The 19,080-nt window shown below is 42.3% G+C and overlaps 1 protein-coding gene across 1 annotated transcript in view; it reads left to right on the top strand.

Annotated features, from left to right (window-relative positions):
* The window catches only part of LOC125903130 (protocadherin-15-like), a 324,152-nt gene that overhangs the window by 227,684 nt on the left and 77,388 nt on the right, over positions 1 to 19,080 (top strand). Inside the window, exons 21-24 of the mRNA XM_049599840.1 lie at positions 972 to 1,202; positions 3,857 to 3,973; positions 12,810 to 12,950; positions 15,721 to 15,833. Coding sequence (XP_049455797.1) covers positions 972 to 1,202; positions 3,857 to 3,973; positions 12,810 to 12,950; positions 15,721 to 15,833 — 602 coding nt within the window. The remainder of the gene's footprint in view (positions 1 to 971; positions 1,203 to 3,856; positions 3,974 to 12,809; positions 12,951 to 15,720; positions 15,834 to 19,080) is intronic.

The raw sequence follows: 19,080 nt of genomic DNA, 5'->3' as shown, positions 1-19,080 counted from the left end.
ATGTATATGTAAGGTTCAAATTTTGGAGATATATGTTGCTCTTTCTCCTTCTGTCACCCCACGTTTTCTCCATGTGTCCTTAGATGTTGTTTGCACCCATGTGTCCACAGCCAACCATGCTATATTCCTGGGTATGATAGTGATGCCGAAATATGGCGTTAATACGAATGGGTCTAAGCAGCTTTTCTGCTTAGGGTTATGTACACAGTGTGCATTCATTCACTGGGGGGCAGCTGTGGCTCAGAGGTAGAGCGGGTCGTCCACTAATTGGAAGATTGGCGGCTCCTCCAGTCCGCATATCCAAGTAACCTTGGGCAAGATACTGGACCCCAAATTGGTCCCAATGGCTGCTCCATCGGTGTGTGAGTGGTTACTGAGTAGCAGGTGACACCTTATATGCTAGCCTTGGCCATGAGGGTGTGAATGTGTGTGTGAATGAGTGAATGTGACATGTGTTGAAGAGTGGTTGAAGGACCAGAAAGTCGCTATACAGTGCAGTCCATTCAGCAGCTTTATACATCCTGAAAACTGAAAATAATACGTCAACTAAGTCTAAAGACGATAAACCAACCCTGACTCACACGTGATTCAAACCTCTGTCTCCTGTGAGAAAGTCTTCTGCTAAGTCTCTCTAGCACATCTTACTAACTCAGTCAACTGTGTCGCTCTTTATACTACGTCATCTGCAGCTTATGTGTCTGCTTTTTCTCAAAAGATTTACCACTGTAATGTCAGAGATGGTCGAGATTGGATAGTAATAGCCCTAACCCTACCCACTGCTGACCCTAACACGTCAATGTGACGAGTATTACCCAATCACAGCACACAGTGGGATCCATAATAATGTGTTGTAGGGATGGATGTAAATAGCTGAATAGCTTTAGTGGGACTACTCCCACCAGGGTGCAAGTAGACACTCTGTTTCTTTAATATACTGTAACTGCTCATCCCTCTGCTCTTCCTCCTCATAGGCAGTGGACTCAGACCTCTTCTCCAATGTCACGTACCGGATCAAGACTGAATCGGCCAGGCAGCTGTTTTCTCTGAACCCTGTCACGGGGGAGTTAGCCGTGCTGCAAACCCTGGACTTTGAGGACCTGGCAGCTATGGGCATGGGGGCCTCTTACACTTTCCAGGTGGAAGCTGTCGACCAAGGAGGGGTCATGCCCCCAGGGCAAGCTACCGTCACGGTCCGCATCACGGTAAGAGCCCCCGGGTAGTCAGTCCACCATAACCCATCAGTGATCTGTTCTCCCATCTATCCTCATTGTCCCTCAGGAGCAGCAGCACTGTCGGTGAATATGTGGTGACTCATTAGCAGAGTTTTACAGTAGTAATAGCTTGTCTGAGCCACAGTCCAAAAGGGGATTGGAGACATATTGTACAGTGTTGCACCTGTGCTGCTTTTGTGATACGAAATTCATTGTCATTCTATTCAGAGCTGAATGCATTTCCCTTGTAAAACATGTTTTGGCCTCCCGACCTGTTTGTCCTGGTAGCATCAGCAGGACAAAGACAGTTTGATGGATAGGTGTTTCTGTCTCACACACAGCGCTGTTCCAGATCTGAATGACTCATTAGCTTTGTGACAGCAATTATGTCAGGTTTTTCAGGAGCTTGTATTCCCTTTACAACCTTTCAAGAGATTAACAGCTGAATCCCAACGAAAGGATTAGACGCCTTATGTTGTGGCACTATTCATGTGTGTATGCGTATGCGCGCCTGTGTGTCTTTTCGCTCGGCTTCTGCGCTTTCAAAATGTGTGCACTCACATTTATCTGTGTGTATGAATTCAGTCCACCCCTAGTGACAGTCTCAAAGTCTGCAGAATTAAGCTCTCTATATTACGCTGAATGGGAGGAAGCGTCTAAGCTTATTCAAGCAGACTCGCCGCATGGCCTGCCAACCTGTAGAGTGAGTTTGTCCTCTGATAAGGACACGCTTTGTTGTAGTGTTCGTGCTGTCACCCAGGAACTGTGTTTGATAGGATAAGGCATTGCACAGCCACTGATATCAAACCAATGTCTGCTATTTGAAATGGCAGACATGAATTAGAATGAGCCTAATGGATTCACGCAGGCTTCTCGGGGACTAGAATTGGAGCTGATTCCACTGATTCCATTTCCTTCCTCATATAACACCTCCAGAGGGTTATTTGAAGTCGTGTGCGTTTGATTTCCCCTTGTATTGTTTTGTTGTTGCCTCTTTCGTTGGATGCCTCACAGTGATGGATTGAGTGTCCTGCGTGTCTTTTTTTTTTTTTTCGTTCTGGATGAGTCTCCCAAACTTTTTTTTCTATCCTTGTACTCAACAAATGTAATCCAGACACCTTGCATTTGTAGGTACAGGATTGTGTGTGCTTGTGTGTAGGCGCTGTATGTCGCACATGTTTGTTTCAAGCCAACACGAGTGTGTCCGCGCTCGCATCTTATGAACACTTGCAGCAGAAGAATGGGGCTTTGTTGTTCAAAGTAAGATCTGGATCATAGATTTTCTGCTAGGAAACACTGAACCTGTGTATAGATCAAAGTTAGGCTGCCCTCCACTGAGTTTATAGAACACATACTGTTGCCCATGGCTCAGTCACAACAGTGGAAAGTAAAGAGAAAGGTCAAGAGAAAGGAAGATCAGGCTCCAGCTGTTACACTACAGAGCTAACCTATTCCTGAGGGATATGTGAATGGCTTGCTGAGTTTTTCTTTCTCACAAAGCAAAGCAAAGGCTGCACACTTAAGAGGATTTCATTTCTTTGCAGGCCCATAAAAATGCTCGAGCTCAGCTGTGCATTATTTACAGAGAGAAGGTGATTAAAAGCAACGGTGATGTTAAGTTCCCACATGTGTTCCAGGGAGCACTATTTCACTGGAAACAGTTTCATTGCCTGAAGGAGTAGAGAAGACGGCATAAGAGATCACTTTCCATTAAACGTCAGGCTTTATGTTCAAGTGGGTCAGAAAGCCTTGCTTGTGGTTGTCATCTTAACAAGAAGTAAATGCACCATAATGGTCCTCAGAATTCTTGAGAGATATCTTTGGAGAAAATATTATTTAATGCATTTTCCTTACAACCATTTAAAGCCTCGACACAATGAACAGCTTTTATTTTTATCATCTTAATTGGCAGTCATCTGGTACTATAGAAAGTAATGTGCATATCAGCAATAATATACCATACACAAAGAGAAATGCATTAATTATGAAACACTTAATTTCACAGCAGCAGCCGTATTTTGTCACTATTTAATAAGATGTTACAATGAAATACCAATACATTATCACAATCCTTAGAGAAAAGGAGAATGTTGTATTGGTTCAGTTTACACAACAGTTTTTAGTGTTAATCAGCCGGCTACAATATTTTCTCTGTTCACATATTTAGTGGTCAATTTTATGGATGTATGGAATGGATTATTTTCATCTGCAACGGTGTGATTACAGTAACAGTGTAGCTCAGATGCACAGTTCTTTAAATACATGGACAACGCCTCAGGCATGGTGAATAACTGCAAGTGGAAATTTTTGCCTGGATCCACAATAACTTGCTGGAAGTGTTGGCTGAAATCAAACAAAGCAGCAGCTGCAAAATCTGCAATGCTACAATATTACTCTTTCAGCATGCAGACAGCATCAGCAGAAGTGGTAGTAGAATACATTGATACACTTATTTGACCCTTTTAGCGCCAAATCTGAAGGGAGATGAGTTGCCCGTTCTCTATAACCATTAATCTGCTGGAGTGTAGCTGAACATTTTGCACCGTCCTGACCCAATGTTTTATACTGACATATAATTGCAATGTGGTTACAGATATCACCAATATATAACTGTATAACTGATACACCTATCTCTTTTTGTTTAGGACATGAATGACTTCTCCCCAATCTTCACCCAAGACTTGTATAAGGGCATGGTGGCACCCAACGCAGAGAAGGGAACAGTCATCACAACTGTTTTTGCAGAGGACCAGGACCCTCCAGTGAGTATAAAACAATAAATCTCATTTATAGACTATAAAATGGTCAGACTTAAAATGTATATTAAAAATGCAATGTGCACAACATTGGTGGTTAAATTTAAAAGTGTATGGAGCATGTTAACTCCATTTTATGTCTTTAATAAAGGTAGCGGAGATAAAAACATTCCTTGGTGACCTTTCTCTTTCTGCTACATCCTCTACCTTCTGAATATCAGCCGATTTCAGCCATAGCCTTATCATATTAGCATAGAAGAAGTATTTCACTGCTGGAAAGATGGTGTTTTTAATAAAACTGGGCTGTAGGAAGATGCGAATACTTTCGAAAATTGGTGTGACATGACCAGAAAAAAGTGGCTGTGGCATTTGCTTTTACTCAGGAAGTAGAAAACCGATAACTACTTGAATGCACTGTACCGAACCGAACCAGTAAACACTGGTGAGTGATGTCCGTTTTGACACAGGAAACAATATGGCACCCGGCTTCAGGGTAAAAATCTGTGCTCTGGTCTTAACTTTTCACACATTTATCTGCACACTATTGTTAGGTTGTCTTCAGAAGTCAGTAATAGCTCTGTAATGTAGCTCCAATAATAATGTGAAATTAACCAAAGCTTTAAGGGTCATTTCGGTACTTTTTAACCTGGACCCTATTTCCCATGTTTTTGTGTCTTGGTTGCTAATGGGAGCAGCAGTTTTAAGTGAGGGCACTGCAGCTGACAGCGCCGAGACATGCTGCAATGATAGGTTATTGGGAGATGTGCTCTGTCAATGTAGGTCCACAAGGGGTGCTTGATCTTGAATTACAGTTAAACAGTGAGCTAAAATATGTTTCTGAAAACATCTGAGCGAGAAATAGGCAACACAGTAACAGATTCTTGGTTTATAGCTAGGGATACACGGATATGGATTTTTTCAACCGATATCAATAACCGATAATTACCTGCTTCTCATGGCCGATAACCGATAATTTCACATTTTTGTATTTCAAAAAGAAGTATATAATCTCTAGTTTATGTACACCTGAGAGTAAGATGTAGTGAGAAAATATGGCTGATTTAATATTCCATAGACCAAACCAAATCAAACCAACATCACTGTTGTTAACACACCAAAAACGAAGAACATTTCTGACTGTTCATACCTACCAGCATCAGGCTGCGAAAAAGAGGGAACCTTTCTGGGGTATTGTCAAATGGCCTACCTTCAACACCCCTGTCCCCATATAACCCTACACTACAGATGAACATAGGAAATACAAAGTAATATGACTTTTAATCAGTATTAAATTTATAGTTAATGGTAAGAGAGAGGTAGATCATGAGGCCTAGTGTTACTGTGTGATTCTCTGGTGTAACAGTAAAGTATATAAACTACACTGCAGAGTGGAGTCTCTACTAACAGAGACAAACACTGACAGCTGATATGAATGTGCATCGGCAGGTCCGTGTTACATCTGGCACCGTCTTACCATCCCATGACTGACTAGCCTACAGCTACCAAGCAGAATAAAGATGTGCTATTGATTCACCTCAATATTAACACTCAACACAGACAAACAAGCGGCTGTGTCTCACACACATGCAGCCAGAGAGGTAACGACACAAATAATCGCTAACTGTAGCATCACATGGCTAGCAGTTATTAATAAGTTAAACAACAGAGTCAAGCCTTTTAAAAGCTTGGTGTTGGATGTAAGCCGCTGCTGCTAATTAGCTCGTGCTAACACTTTAAAGACAGTCCTTCAGCAAAATGTCTAACCTGTGTCAGGTGGTCAGAGATCAGGCCCTTGGTGCAATCCTGTTGTCTTCTTCTGGAAATATGACAGATGTCCACACCGCGGCATGTTTTGCCCTCTACACAGCGTGCGCCAGTTGTTGTTCTTCTTCTCTGTGTTTATTGGCGGCTTGCAAACCAAGTTTAAAGGTACATGTACCACCACCAACTGTGTTGGATGTGTAGATGCTGCCCTTGTTAAGTCAATGAAAGCAGTCTGGCTTCGTATTATGGTGCTATTTATCGGCGATTATTTTGATTATCGGAATAATAATTATAAAAATGTCCCATTATCGGGTGATAATTTATCGGCCCAGTATATATCGTGCATCCCTATTTATAGCTGATTAGTGCTGCTTCGTTTTGCCATTTGATCTGATTTTTTTCAGCCTCCGTTTTTACAGTACAGGAAACAGTGTTCTCTTTCCGCTTATTCTCATATTAGAGCCAAACAGTGCACTAAAATACACTTCTGAAGACATTTGGGATGAGAGATAGACAATGCAATAACAGAATCTTGGTTTATATTTGATCAGCACTGCCTAGATTTAAAGTTTGGTCTTGGCAGGCATTCAAAAATGAGGAAGTTCAATTTGTGGCTTGAGAAAGAGCCCTACTGCCAGCTGATGCGAAAGACGTCATCCGACAGATTGTAACTGGGAGGTCTGGGAGCTGGTTACATGGAGGGAAAGTTTACCACAGCTCATTTACACATACTACCCACATTGTTATGATAAAAGCTGGTTGAAAATCAGCAAAGTATCTCTTTAATAATGTTTTTAGGACTTTGCTGCTCTCATTTGAGCTACACTACGGTGCTGTGTGTGTTTATTGTAAGGGGGTCTTGTTCAGCGCCTTCACTTGTATGACTCATCTATCAGTTGCCTCAGACAGCGTCATGTTTCCTCAGACTCCTTCAGCTCAGTATATCTGAGCAGGTTCTCCTGGGACTGGAGCTATGAAGAGTTTCTTTTTTTTATGGAACCTGCAAACCAAGGAGCAAAATTACACAACTTGTAGGAGATACTGTGACACCCTGTTGAGACTAGAAATTGTACAATTAATAGGCACAATGGAGAACATTTTTGCAGGGATGGGGTGGGGGGTGCATCACATGACTTTTTAGCTTCTTGCTCTGTGGCGTCAGATGTATATTTAGATAGCACATGTTCTGAGAATGTTTGGCTCCACGTCATTCACCTCAGCTGAACTTGTTTTATTGGCAGTGCCACCCACCTTAATATTTCATTGCGCTTGGTGAGTCAGCAGTCTCCTTGTTCACATCTTCTCTGTCTTTTTGGTTGTGCTGAGTTTTTTTTTTTTCTTTATAGAGACTTCACCATACCAGCTTTTTCTCTCAAAACACACTCCGTCTTTTTTATTTATTTATTTTCAAATTTTCACTATGAAAAAGGGAATAGGAATCCCCCAGTGACCGCCCCTGTCTTGCCCTAATGGCTTCCAGCTCTGTATGTTTTTCAGTGAAGTCCTGTATGGCTGGACTCGATGCTTGTTATTAGTGGCCCTCCTGCTGATGGGATCTCACCAGGGCTGTGTGAGCTTTGTGTACTCTCCACGGCACATAAACACTGAGGGATATGAATGCCTGTCAGTCCCAGCTGTGGGTGGTAAAACATCTCCAGAGCACCACAATAACTGCTGTACGTCTCACTTCTCCTCTCAGAGGGAGACCCACCCTCCTCCTGCTTTCCCTGCCCATCCCCTCCCCACCTCGCTGTCTATGCAGCTGTGAAATCTTTTTTAATATGAACCTTTTTCCTCATACAGGATTTTTTTTAGTCTGAACTGCTCTTGTAGTGAAATCTTGTACAGTAAAAAAACACCCAGCAGCACTGAGGTACAAACAATTGGGAGGAAATAATCATTATGTTGCCATGAGCACAGCAGCAGCAAGCGAGACATGGGAGTGACTCTGGAAAGTGGTTTGACAGACAGAGGGATTAGATTTTCTAACAGGAGCTGACTAACCCAGTCTCTTTATTGACCTGGATTTGAGAGCTCAAAGCATTTTATTGACAGGATGCCTGTCATAGACACCTCTGCTGGAACGGGGCTTAGTCTAGCACTTGCTAAATACACACACACATTCTTTCTATTACACAGGCTCATAAAAACCTGTGCACACAAAGACAGAAAGAGAGGAAGAGAGTCGCTCTAGCTTGTAGTCTTGATGCGACAAACATGAGCCATGCATATCTTGTCTAAAGCGTTCCTTCTCCTATTTTTTATTTCCACAAAAGCCACGCTGTCCATCCACCTGCACCTTGAGAGAAGTGATACTAATGGTTTTTGAAAAAGTGGCAGTATTTTTGGCAGTGCCACTGGACCCCATACCGTGAATGTTAATATCACCCTGAATGAGAGAGGAGATCACCATGGAGACAAAGGTTCCAAGAAAAAGCTTTATCCTTCAGCACACGATTTGTAGAGCGTGTTCTTTGTGACTGAAAATGAACATTTATATTTCTTTTTCATTTTCATTTCATTTCATTTCATTGTTCACCACAGCAGAGAATGTTTACTGTTTGAGGTTTCCATCTTTTAGCTACTTGCGAATCAAATCCAATAATCATTTCGCAACCCTACCAGGTTTTAAGTTGCGTTAATTATGAAGGAATTTTTCAGCCGCTGCTCCTTCGCGTCGAAAGGGGTCAGTTGAGGTGGTTCGGGCATCTGATCAGGATGCCTCCTGGGTGCCACCCACTAGAGGTGTTCCTGGCACGTCCGACTTGTAGGAGGCCCCGGGGCAGACCCAGAACACCTTGGGGTCACCCAGGAGGAGCTGTAAAGCGTTGCTGGGGAGAGGGACGTCTGGGGTGCTTTGCTTGGCCTGCTGCCCCCGTGACCCAGCCCCAGACAGGCGGATATAAAAAGGAAAATGGAATGGAAGAAATTCTGTCTCTCATAGGAGTGATTAATTTGGGCATTGACATGTAGTTGACCTTAGACGCATCAGTGCACCTGGCATTTAACATGTTTTATGTTGGCAGGCTCCTGCCTGTCTGGAAGATAAGAGGTCGACATTGTTGGTGCTCCTGAGAAACACATGCCCTGCTTACACACTGGTATTAACACATGTCCTGGGTAATAGCTCTAAGTACAGATTGTGAATGCACCAAATGTGTCTGCAATGCGTATTGAGATCCGATCATTTAGACTACATTCAGCCTTGGATGCCTGTGGCCACATTCTTTCAGGAGTGTTACGCTCATTTGTTCCTTGGCCTCACTGAACAATTGCTTCCTTGCTTATCTGACACCCCACCGCATTAGAAAACTTTTGGTGGTGCCATTGAACAGACACAAAGCTGAAAGACAGTCTCTGGAACCACTCTGCTCCCAGCGAATAGTCACTTCAACGTCTGCCCAGTTAGCATAAGCTAGCACATCAGCAGCTACTTACACCTACACTGAAACAGCTCGACTTTGTTGTCAAACGCACCAATAAACGTCAGGTAATGTTCGCTGTGTGGTGCTAACAGTTATGTAGGATTTATACTTCCGCATCAAATCGATGCCGTACCTACAGCGTAACCTGATGTGCACCTTCCAAGAAATGCAACCACATGTCGCGGCGATGCAGACCTCCTGTCTATTTTTGTAAGCTGAAACCATTTCCCTCAGTGGAAACAAAGCTTTAATATACTTTAATTTCACATATAACAAACAATAAATTGTGAAGACAGTAAAGCCTCCACTAAATAGCTAGATTTATCCTGGCTTCATATGAGTAGATGAAATATCTGCTCATTATACAATGTAAAATGCCATAGGCTTGTGCTAATAACGTTAGCATGTTATCTTTGTTTCGAAAGTGTGTTTGTGTAAAGCAGTTGCTTTGTTGGTGAACCTTGTGAGTTGTAATGGAGCCGAATTTTGTAACGTTACCCTTGTCAAATGTTCCTTTTGTCCCTAGCTTCATATGAGTAGAGGAAAAGTCAGCTAGCTGCTAGGCTAATTCATACAATGTAAAATGCCATAGGCTTGTGCTAAAAACATTAGCATGTTATCTTTGTTTCGAAAGTGTGTTTGTGTAAAGCAGTTGCTTTGTTGGTGAACCTTGTGAGTTGTAATGGAGCCGAATTTTGTAACGTTACCCTTGTCAAATGTTCCTTTTGTCCCTAGCTTCATATGAGTAGAGGAAAAGTCAGCTAGCTGCTAGGCTAATTCATACAATGTAAAATGCCATAGGCTTGTGCTAATAACGTTAGCATGTTATCTTTGTTTCGAAAGTGTGTTTGTGTAAAGCAGTTGCTTTGTTGGTGAACTTTGTGAGTTGTAATGGAGCCGAATTTTGTAACGTTACCCTTGTCAAATGTTCCTTTTGTCCCTAGCTTCATATGAGTAGAGGAAAAGTCAGCTAGCTGCTAGGCTAATTCATACAATGTAAAATGCCATAGGCTTGTGCTAAAAACATTAGCATGTTGTATTTGTGGGGAAAATGTGTCCAGCATAAGACAAGTGCTTTGTCTGTGAATGCTGCGAGTTATAGTGAAGCTGATTTGTGTACTTGTGGTTGAAATTGTCACTGTTAAGCCATGTTTAATGTGTGTTTTGAATCAACTTAACTTTACAGCACTTCACAGAAACTCAACCGTCAACTAGTGTTTTGGAGGTGTACCTGCAGAGTGATATAGACACACCACCCCACAAGTATAAATGCTCACAATGGTGTAAGCCACATGCATTGGCTTCGGCGTAGGCTCTACACAGTGCTGACCACAAGCATAAATCCTGCTTTAGTCTTGCCACTGTGTGTGTGCACAACTGGGCATACTCTTACCAGCTGTCCCCAGCATGGCTCTTACCCTCCTGTAGTGGTAAACTCTTGGTGGCGCTTGTCTCATGATAAACCAAGAGAGATGGAGAAAGGAGCTGTCAATACACTGTGTGCAGCCCTACAATTAAATAAGATTATACTCATTTTAAATAAAGACTCTAAGTGTGTCTGCAGCAAGACAAACCTCCCGCTGGTTGAAAACAACAACACATTTGGTTTTTGCAAACAGAAATGATTCTCATACTTATTTCCATATAGAGTGGGGAAGTGAGATCAGATCACATGTGGTCACTCAAGATGCATTCTAATGCCAGGTGTGGACAGACAGACATGGAGCTGTCAACGTGTGATCAGATTACCCAGGACACATGATGATATCAGGTGTAAACAGGCTCAGGCACACTTTATCAAACTGTTGTCCTGGGACGTGATGATATGAGGATCTGAATAATGTGGGACAAGGCTGAAGCCATTGTTCTGTACTTTATGTCTGTCCATGCACATGTGTTGTCTCGAAGGCTTCTCTGATATCAGATTTGTGTTGTACTTAAACTTGTATATTCAAGTAAGAACAAATGAGCCTCATCGAGTTCATTTTATTGTCCATCAAAATGAAGATTGATAAGACTCCAAGTGTTTCTGCACCATTAATGTGTCAGCTTTGCCTTTTTACACTCTCAGCTCGAGCCTTGCTTTCGTGTAGCGTCTCTCTTAAGCATCATTCAGTGCTTTCCAGTGCTTCCTGACTTGTTCTTTAATTCATGAACTGCCTTTTCTGTGCTAAAGAGAATTGGATTGTTATAAAAAGAAATACAAGCAAAACAACAAAACAAAAAAAAAAAGCTATGTGTTGCAATAAGGAAGCATTATTTTGATTTAGATAGTACTATATGTCTACGTTTTTTTTGAAGCTCATCTGCAATGTTAATGACACAGTGAGTTCACTCTCACGTCGGACATGAAACATTCATGATCTGTGAGTCGGATGCCAGACGAGAAAAGCTGTTGTACAGCTGAAAAGTCTGTAGACAGAGACAGACTGAGATGTTACTGTAAGCACAGTGCATGCAGTACATTTTCAATCATCGTTCCTGAGACACTGTGAGTTGTGGCACGAAAACGTACTTTGGAAACAAATCTCGCTTTGAAACAGTGCAGCCTGCTCAGGAAAATACAAGACATATATTTGAATTGTATTTTTATGAGTTGAGGAAATTGTCTTATCATTGGTTTGCTTTCGCAGGGTCCTGATGGTCTCCAGCTAAGTCAGACATGTGGGTTTTAAAAGGCAATCTAACGATACAAATGGGAAGAACAAGAGCTAGAGGTTGGCTGCAGCTACTAAGTTGACTCCATTGTATGTTTAGCCTTGAGCAAAGTACTTTTAAGTTTCTGTGCTAGCATCACTGTAGAGCTCTCGCTAGTGAAGCCACTGTATTAGATTCTTCTGTGAGAGGTGTTTTTTTATTAATGGCCCTGTCCTGACATCTTTTCCATTTCATGTTGGAAAACAAGTTGAAGAGCTTTTAGAGATGAGGCCCCTTTTTTTCCGAGAATCCCCTTAGTGAATTCACTCAGATAGTTTTGTAACCTCTTAGAGACACATTTGTGTGAGTAAGCCTCCCAAGGGATCCGCTGCTACTACAGGATTTACCTCTCTCTAGCCCCGGGTTTTTACCCCCATCCCTGGGGAGCAAAATCAGTTCAGGCAGGAGAGCAGAGCTTCAAAAAAGCTTATTAAAAATCAGACTGAATTTTAGGTCCAAAGGGATGAAACTGGAATAAGATAAGCTATACAGATGATTAGTAATCAGGAACCGTGATTAATCTTAATCAAAGGGTCACATTTAAGTCCGGGCGCTCGCTAATGAATGTAAGTGTGTTACTCTGGAGACTGGAGGGATGGGTTTAATGGTTTTTTATTCCAAATGAAAGGGAAGAGGCCTGAATCAATGAATAGCAGTGAGTTTACATTAGGCTGCCTGATGAGGAGAGAGAAGAGTGAGACATTAGGGTAATTTTTCAGGTTACACAGAGAGGAGAGTAACTTTTCTCACTTAAACAACCTCAGCTCGGAGGAAATAAAATGTAACAACAGTAGCATTGTATCTAAAGCAAACTCACCCTTATAGCTTGAATACATTTTACAAACCTTTTAACTTTGACACAGTCTCTCCATCTCCAGGCTTCATTGGAAAATTCAAAACGTGGAATCCAGATAAGTGGATTTATGTGTTCATGTTCTTCTTCGTCCTTCCTCCAGGGCACTCCGGCCAGTTTTGTCCGCTACAGAGTGGACCAGGACAGGTCACCGTACAGTGGGAGTATCTTTGATGTGGAAGAAGAAACTGGAAGAGTCATCACTAAGGTCAACCTCAATGAGGAGCCCAGCGTCACCTTTAAGGTGAGTGCTGGTGATTACAGTGACAAACGCAAGTATGACGCTGAACATATTAAACTGCGTTGACCTTTAACTAATGACTAAGGAGAAATCTGGACCCTGTGGCTGGACCAGTTGGGAACCACTGCACTAGATAGCACCGTGTTTTCAAGAATTGTGACAAAACCAGTTCAAAAATCCAAGCTAATTTGGTGGAAAAGAGGTGTAAAGCAATCCAAGCTAATCCTTCTTAATAAAGACATGCACATATGACCACGAGATTAATACTATCAGTATCAATAGCAAAAATAAAGCATATAGGAAGAGATGGGTGTGGTGGTCGAAGCTGTGGCAGCAAACAGCGTATCAGCAGCATGATAGCAGCAGGTGTCAGGTTACAATGTCCTCACTGTACACCTGCATAATTACAAATGGACATTAGTAGTCAGCCCATAGCCACACAGCTAGTGAAACAGCCAGTGATTGCTGCATGAACAAAACAGTGGATGCCACAACTAATGCCAGTGTGTAGGATTTAGTGCCATCAAAGAGTGAGGTTGCACTTAACTTAAGCTCAGTTCAGGACAAGATTTGTGACAAGACAAAATCTTTTTAGAACGTTGCAGACCTGTCACCTGGCTCTACGTCCAATCGGCTTGTAGTGAGGTCCACTGTTTAAGTTAAAATGACCGCAGACACCATGTGGCCCTATCTAGAGCCAGTATTTGGTTTGTCCATCCTGGGCTACTATACAGAGCAATATGGCAGACTCTGCTGAAGAGGACCTGCTATGTAGGTATAAACTAGTTCATACCCATTGAGTGCACAGTTGCCCACGTACAGTTTCACATGGTGTGTGTTTGGGATACAGGTCATGGGAAATTGCAGAGTGTTTTTGTGAATTTGATAGTACGATTGCTTTATTGAAAGTACAGTAGTACCATTGTCAAGAAAGTAGCTTTGTCACCTTCTACCTATGCCAATCCTCAATGCCTATGTGCAGTTTCACATAGATTGACCACATCAGTGAGTAGAAAAACATGGGACAGACAGAATGACTGACAGACAGAATGACACACTGACAGTTACCATGATTATGTACAGCATACCATACCATGACTTAGTCATAGCAAAAATTAGAAAAAAAAAAAACAACAACATTGGGCCACAGGGGGAGCCACAGCGATCAGTCACATTTTAGCCATTTTTAAGCATTTTTCTGTTGTTATAGCGCCACCCAGTTGCCAATTAGAGTTAAATTTCTCCAGTCACCTTGAGGCGTCCTGTTCTACATATCTGCCAAGTTTAGTAAAAATCGATATGGCGGTTAGGCCTAGATAAGAAATTACCTCTCTAGTGCCCCCATTTTGTTTGATGGGGTCAGTAATGGAGGGGTCCCCTCAGATTATGTGTGGTCATATGCCTACAAAGTTGCGTGGTGATCGGTGAAACCCTTGAGATGTTATACACCTTTATGTGATGAGCCACGCCCTCCGCAATATTCATTGCCTTATAGAAGCTCAGTTTTAGTAAGTTTTCCAACTTTTGCCAAGAGGGAACTTTAGATATTGGTCCCTAGATTATGTTCACCGAGTTTCATGCAGATCGGTCAAACTTCCTAGGAAGAGATCGATTTGAAGTGTTTTTCAATAAATTCAAAATGGAGGAAAGTCTATATAACTGGAAGTTATGGGTTTTTGAGGCAAATTTGTTCCTCATGAGGAGAGGCATCTCTGTGCAAAGTTTCGTGTCTCTACGACATACGGGGCATGAGATATGCCCATTCAAAGTTTGCAATTTCAATCGGTTGCTATAGCGCCCCCCTTTGGCCAATTGATGTAACATTGCATTCGCATCCTCCCATGACTCTACACACTGGGCCTTTAATCTTGCTAGATTTTAATAAAAAAAAACAAGTGTTTAGCCAACAATGATGATTATAATCATGATGCTGGCATCGGCAAGTTTAATTCCATGCCTCATAATCCTGATCATCATTAAGCTCTCAACCAATCACAAATACAAGACAGTTCCTCTACACTGCATGGATGCTATCTGCTTCTCATAGTTGATGTTTAGTGCTCTGCCTTGTTTTAGTGTGCTTTAATTTGCAGTGAGGTCCAGCAGGTCAGAAATGTGCATATTGATTTTAAAATCGAAGAACATTTTTCGGGCATTATTACTAAATTGTCTCAAGGATCATGTCATTGCTTCTCTCGTGTCTGTGACCACTGTTATTGAGTTTCCTTATCGATTAAACAAATTCCCTCCCCAGTGCTCACATAAAGGTTTTTTTTACCATCTTAAGGTGGTCTTACATAGGTGTATCTGTGGTTGTCAACACCAGACCAGGTGTTCGACATAGTGGGTCCTGATGTGGATGTTGTCTTGCCTTTCCTCTATCCTGTGTCTTTTTTCCCCCTCCTCTGTTTTTCTTTCTCAGTTTCTTTAAACATTTGTCTGTGTTTATTCTCTTTCTGCCTATCTCTCCCTCTCTGCTGCCCCACTCCCCCTCGCTTCCCCCAGGCTCCATTCTCCACAGTCTATGAAAGTAGATCAATACATTCATACTCGCTCTCTGGGAGCTTTGCAGGATGCTCGCCAGATCCTATTTTGCCAGTCTGTCTTTATTAGGATGCTGAACATGTCTACAGAAAAATGCCTGGCAACCTCAGAAAGGGAATTATTTGTGTAGGGGGTAGTAGTGTGGTAAGAAAATAATAATAATAATAAAGATTTTGTGCTTGCATTTAAATGTGTGCATTGCTTATATGTGCTCTTCTGCCCGCTGCAGTTGTTCGTGATTGCCTTCGATGACGGGGAGCCGGTGAAGACTAACAGCACCATGGTGGAGATCACCGTTCTTCAGCCTTCTCGCATCCCAATTTTCACCCAGGAAGAGTACAGGTACGTCTCCTTGACACACTGTGGATGCAGCTGCCTCTGCCTGTAAATTCACACATCAAAGAGCAGCTTAGGCTGTAGCGGCCGACAGGGAGAGACAGTGAGAGGCTGGAAAGGGTGGACAAAGTATCTTAAAAAAACCTTGACACACATTTGCATCTGTGGTCACACCTTCCTGCCAGCTTCTGTCATACTTTGATTAATATTTGATGACTAGGTATATTGTATATTCTATCGTGAACTATTCTGCGTACAGTTATTATTTTGCAGTAACAATAGCTTTTTGCAGATTATCGTGGCCCCACTTTTGATTCTTTGTCTGTGTCTTTATCACACCGTCTCTTCCATGCATGACTGATTAATGAGTTTTGCATATAAATATGCATTAAAGCTTCAGGGTAGATGCTGCTGATCATCACTGCTGTAAACCACATTTGTTTCTCTCAGCGGGTAACGCCGGGCTTCCCTTTGAGTTTATTAGGAGTCTCCTTTGACAAGATTAAGTGTTTAGACTGTTAAACTGGCAGAGATGAGAGAACATAATCTATAGTGGACTGAGGTGACTGGCTGCTACACACGTGATACATACGGCTGCACTGGGCACGGGCTGGGTGGAGTCCGTCTGTACCGATGGGGCTCAGGAGTAGGCCAAGAGGTAATTTATAATTAAAAATAAACATGGATTATTAACACTCCAGCTGAAGCTGCTTTGAAAAATCTTTGAGTGCTAGCATTAACAGTTGCTGTCTGTTTTGTCGGGCTGCAGCAGGTACCTGTCTGCAGTGTTCAGGAGATTATATCCAGACTGTGAAGCTTTAGGGTCTGATGGCAAAGTTGCCTGGCACAATGCAATATCTGGGAGCTTTAAGTAAAGCCTGTTTTAAGTGGATTGATTTACTAACTTGTATGTCAGTCAAAGTAGGGAGTGTTGGCAGACTATCTTCAGTAACAGAATTTGATATGCCTTTATGCATAAGACAGGGGATGTAAATCCTGCCCAACCTGTCAACACATCAGCTGACGTGTGTGTGTGTGTGTGTGTGTGTGTGTGTGTGTGTGTGTCTTTGTTTGTGCACAGGTACGCCTTTCTGCCCATCTCGCTACCTTTTTGTGAATGTGTTCCTGTGTGTCTGTTTGTGTGGGTACATCTGTATATCCCAATACAGATGAATGTGTATGTGTGATTGTGAATCTTTTGTAATCCAGCACTTTGTGTGTGTGCTCACGTTCTCCCGCTGCTGCGCTTTATTCAGTGATTGATACACAGGCGCAGCAGCATAAGCCGTTGAAAGGCCATTGATTAACGCTTTGAATGAGTGCTCTGTCTGACGCACACACAGAAGGTCGGGACCATAGGCGCAGACCTCTGTAGGGTGTCACATTGACAGTGCCAACCAGAAGCAGTGGCAGGCCTGCTGTAAATTGTGAGCCATGAAAGCATTAGCCAGGTGCTTGAGCCTCTCCTGCTGGACGAGGCTCTCTCCAGCGGAGAGCGTCCAATCTGCTCGCTCCGCAATGAACTGTCTCCTCATCGCTCGGCGCTCTATCTCTCCCCATCGTCCTCTCCCCGAGGAACCTTCTGAACACAAATCACTCTCTAAACGTCCACAGAAGATCTCGTCTGTCTCTGTAAAGGCAGTTAGTTATGGCAGCAATCAGGTAAGCTATGCCTACAGCTCCAGAGCACACAATTAAAACAACTCTGCAGGGCCTTGGCTGACTTAATGATTTCTGCTCCTGCTTTATGGTGGGTCCCCTCCATCTGTCAGAGGGAAATGAGGGGCTCCTAGTCATTGTTGGCTGAAATAAATGGCTCGTGCTGTAGTTGCTACTGTGGCAGCATGTTGCCACTTACTTTTCAAAAGGTTTTGCAAAACACCTTGTGTTGTTTCTTTAGAAATACAAATGATATGTTTAAAATTCAAATTAAAGTTTGAAGGAATGCTTCATCCCCCAAACGACCATATGTATATCAATTACTCACCCCGTGTACCAATGCATTTGTGACAAAAACTTTGTTTTCTTGCTTGCCTCCACGGTGACCTCAGTATCCAAAAACTATATTGAGGCATCTGTTTGCAAACTCTCATACAACTCGTGCAGTATGATCCGCATCCCTTTTATCCATATGATTTGACTTCCCAAAAAGACATCCCTTTCCAGCGGGGAACTAAACTCCAAGGGAAACTTAACTATGCTCTCTTCAAAGCCAGACTCCATTAACAAAAACAGTAATTTTACATCGCTCAACACAGGAGCTGCTGGTCTACCGCTACCTCGATATGTTACTTTGTTTGTGTTACTGTGTGACTTACAGTGTTTGGGCTAACGCATTACAGTAATATTTTGCTTTTCGAGTAATATTATTACATTACAATGTCTCGTAACATGTCAGCACCTGAAATAAACTGTTTATTGTTTACATATTTCATTTATCCACACTGATCCACACCGTTTCACTTCCGCCCGTGTGCCACCAAAAAAAACATCCCCGAAGGTTGTTATAGTTATCATTCATTATACGTTCTCTTATAGAAGGGTGCTGATGATCATGTGTGTTACCATGTCCAATGTGTTTCCATTCATGTACCTACACTGTATCCCGTTATCCTTTTGCATCCTAAGATAAGGAGCTGGCCTCCAGTCTGTTTTGTCTTTGTCTCAATGATACCACACTGGGTAATGTTAGTATATGTTGAATGTGTTTCCATTCACATCCTGTACAACTGCAGGGCAACACTAGCACACCGTCTCAATCTTATGCATAACTCTCTGTGTGGTGCTGCTGTAGCTGACCGGCACACGGGGAACCCACATTTGGTGCTTCCAGCTCCGGTGTATTGATCTGCATTTGTCATTGTGACTGACTTGCCATTCTGTTTGTTGTGCTAACCTCAACATTTGTGCATTGTGTTTCATATTATAGAACAACAAATATTGATCTATGTCTCCTCTTGATCCTCTGCCTGATCCTCTGCCTGACCCTCCCTGTGCTCAAGGCTTTTCATTTATTTTAAAAGTCCAAGGCTGTTTAATTGTTCGATATCATCATGCTATTATTAATATAAGCAGGGGATTTTAATATAAAGAGGTAACTACTCTATGCGAATGAATGACTGGGTCAGACCTGAGCAGCACTGGATTCAAAATGAACTGTAATTAACTGGAGCATCTGTGAAACAACATGACCCTCGTCCATTTAAAATGCTTGCTAGTTCTTCTGAGGTCATTTCTGTGAAAGTAATGCAAA

This window comes from Epinephelus fuscoguttatus, linkage group LG16 (genome assembly GCF_011397635.1).
Source record: "Epinephelus fuscoguttatus linkage group LG16, E.fuscoguttatus.final_Chr_v1".
In the NCBI taxonomy this organism is placed as follows: domain Eukaryota; kingdom Metazoa; phylum Chordata; class Actinopteri; order Perciformes; family Serranidae; genus Epinephelus; species Epinephelus fuscoguttatus.
The sequence above is the reverse complement of the archived record's forward strand: the minus strand, read 5'-3'. Positions and strand labels throughout refer to the sequence as shown.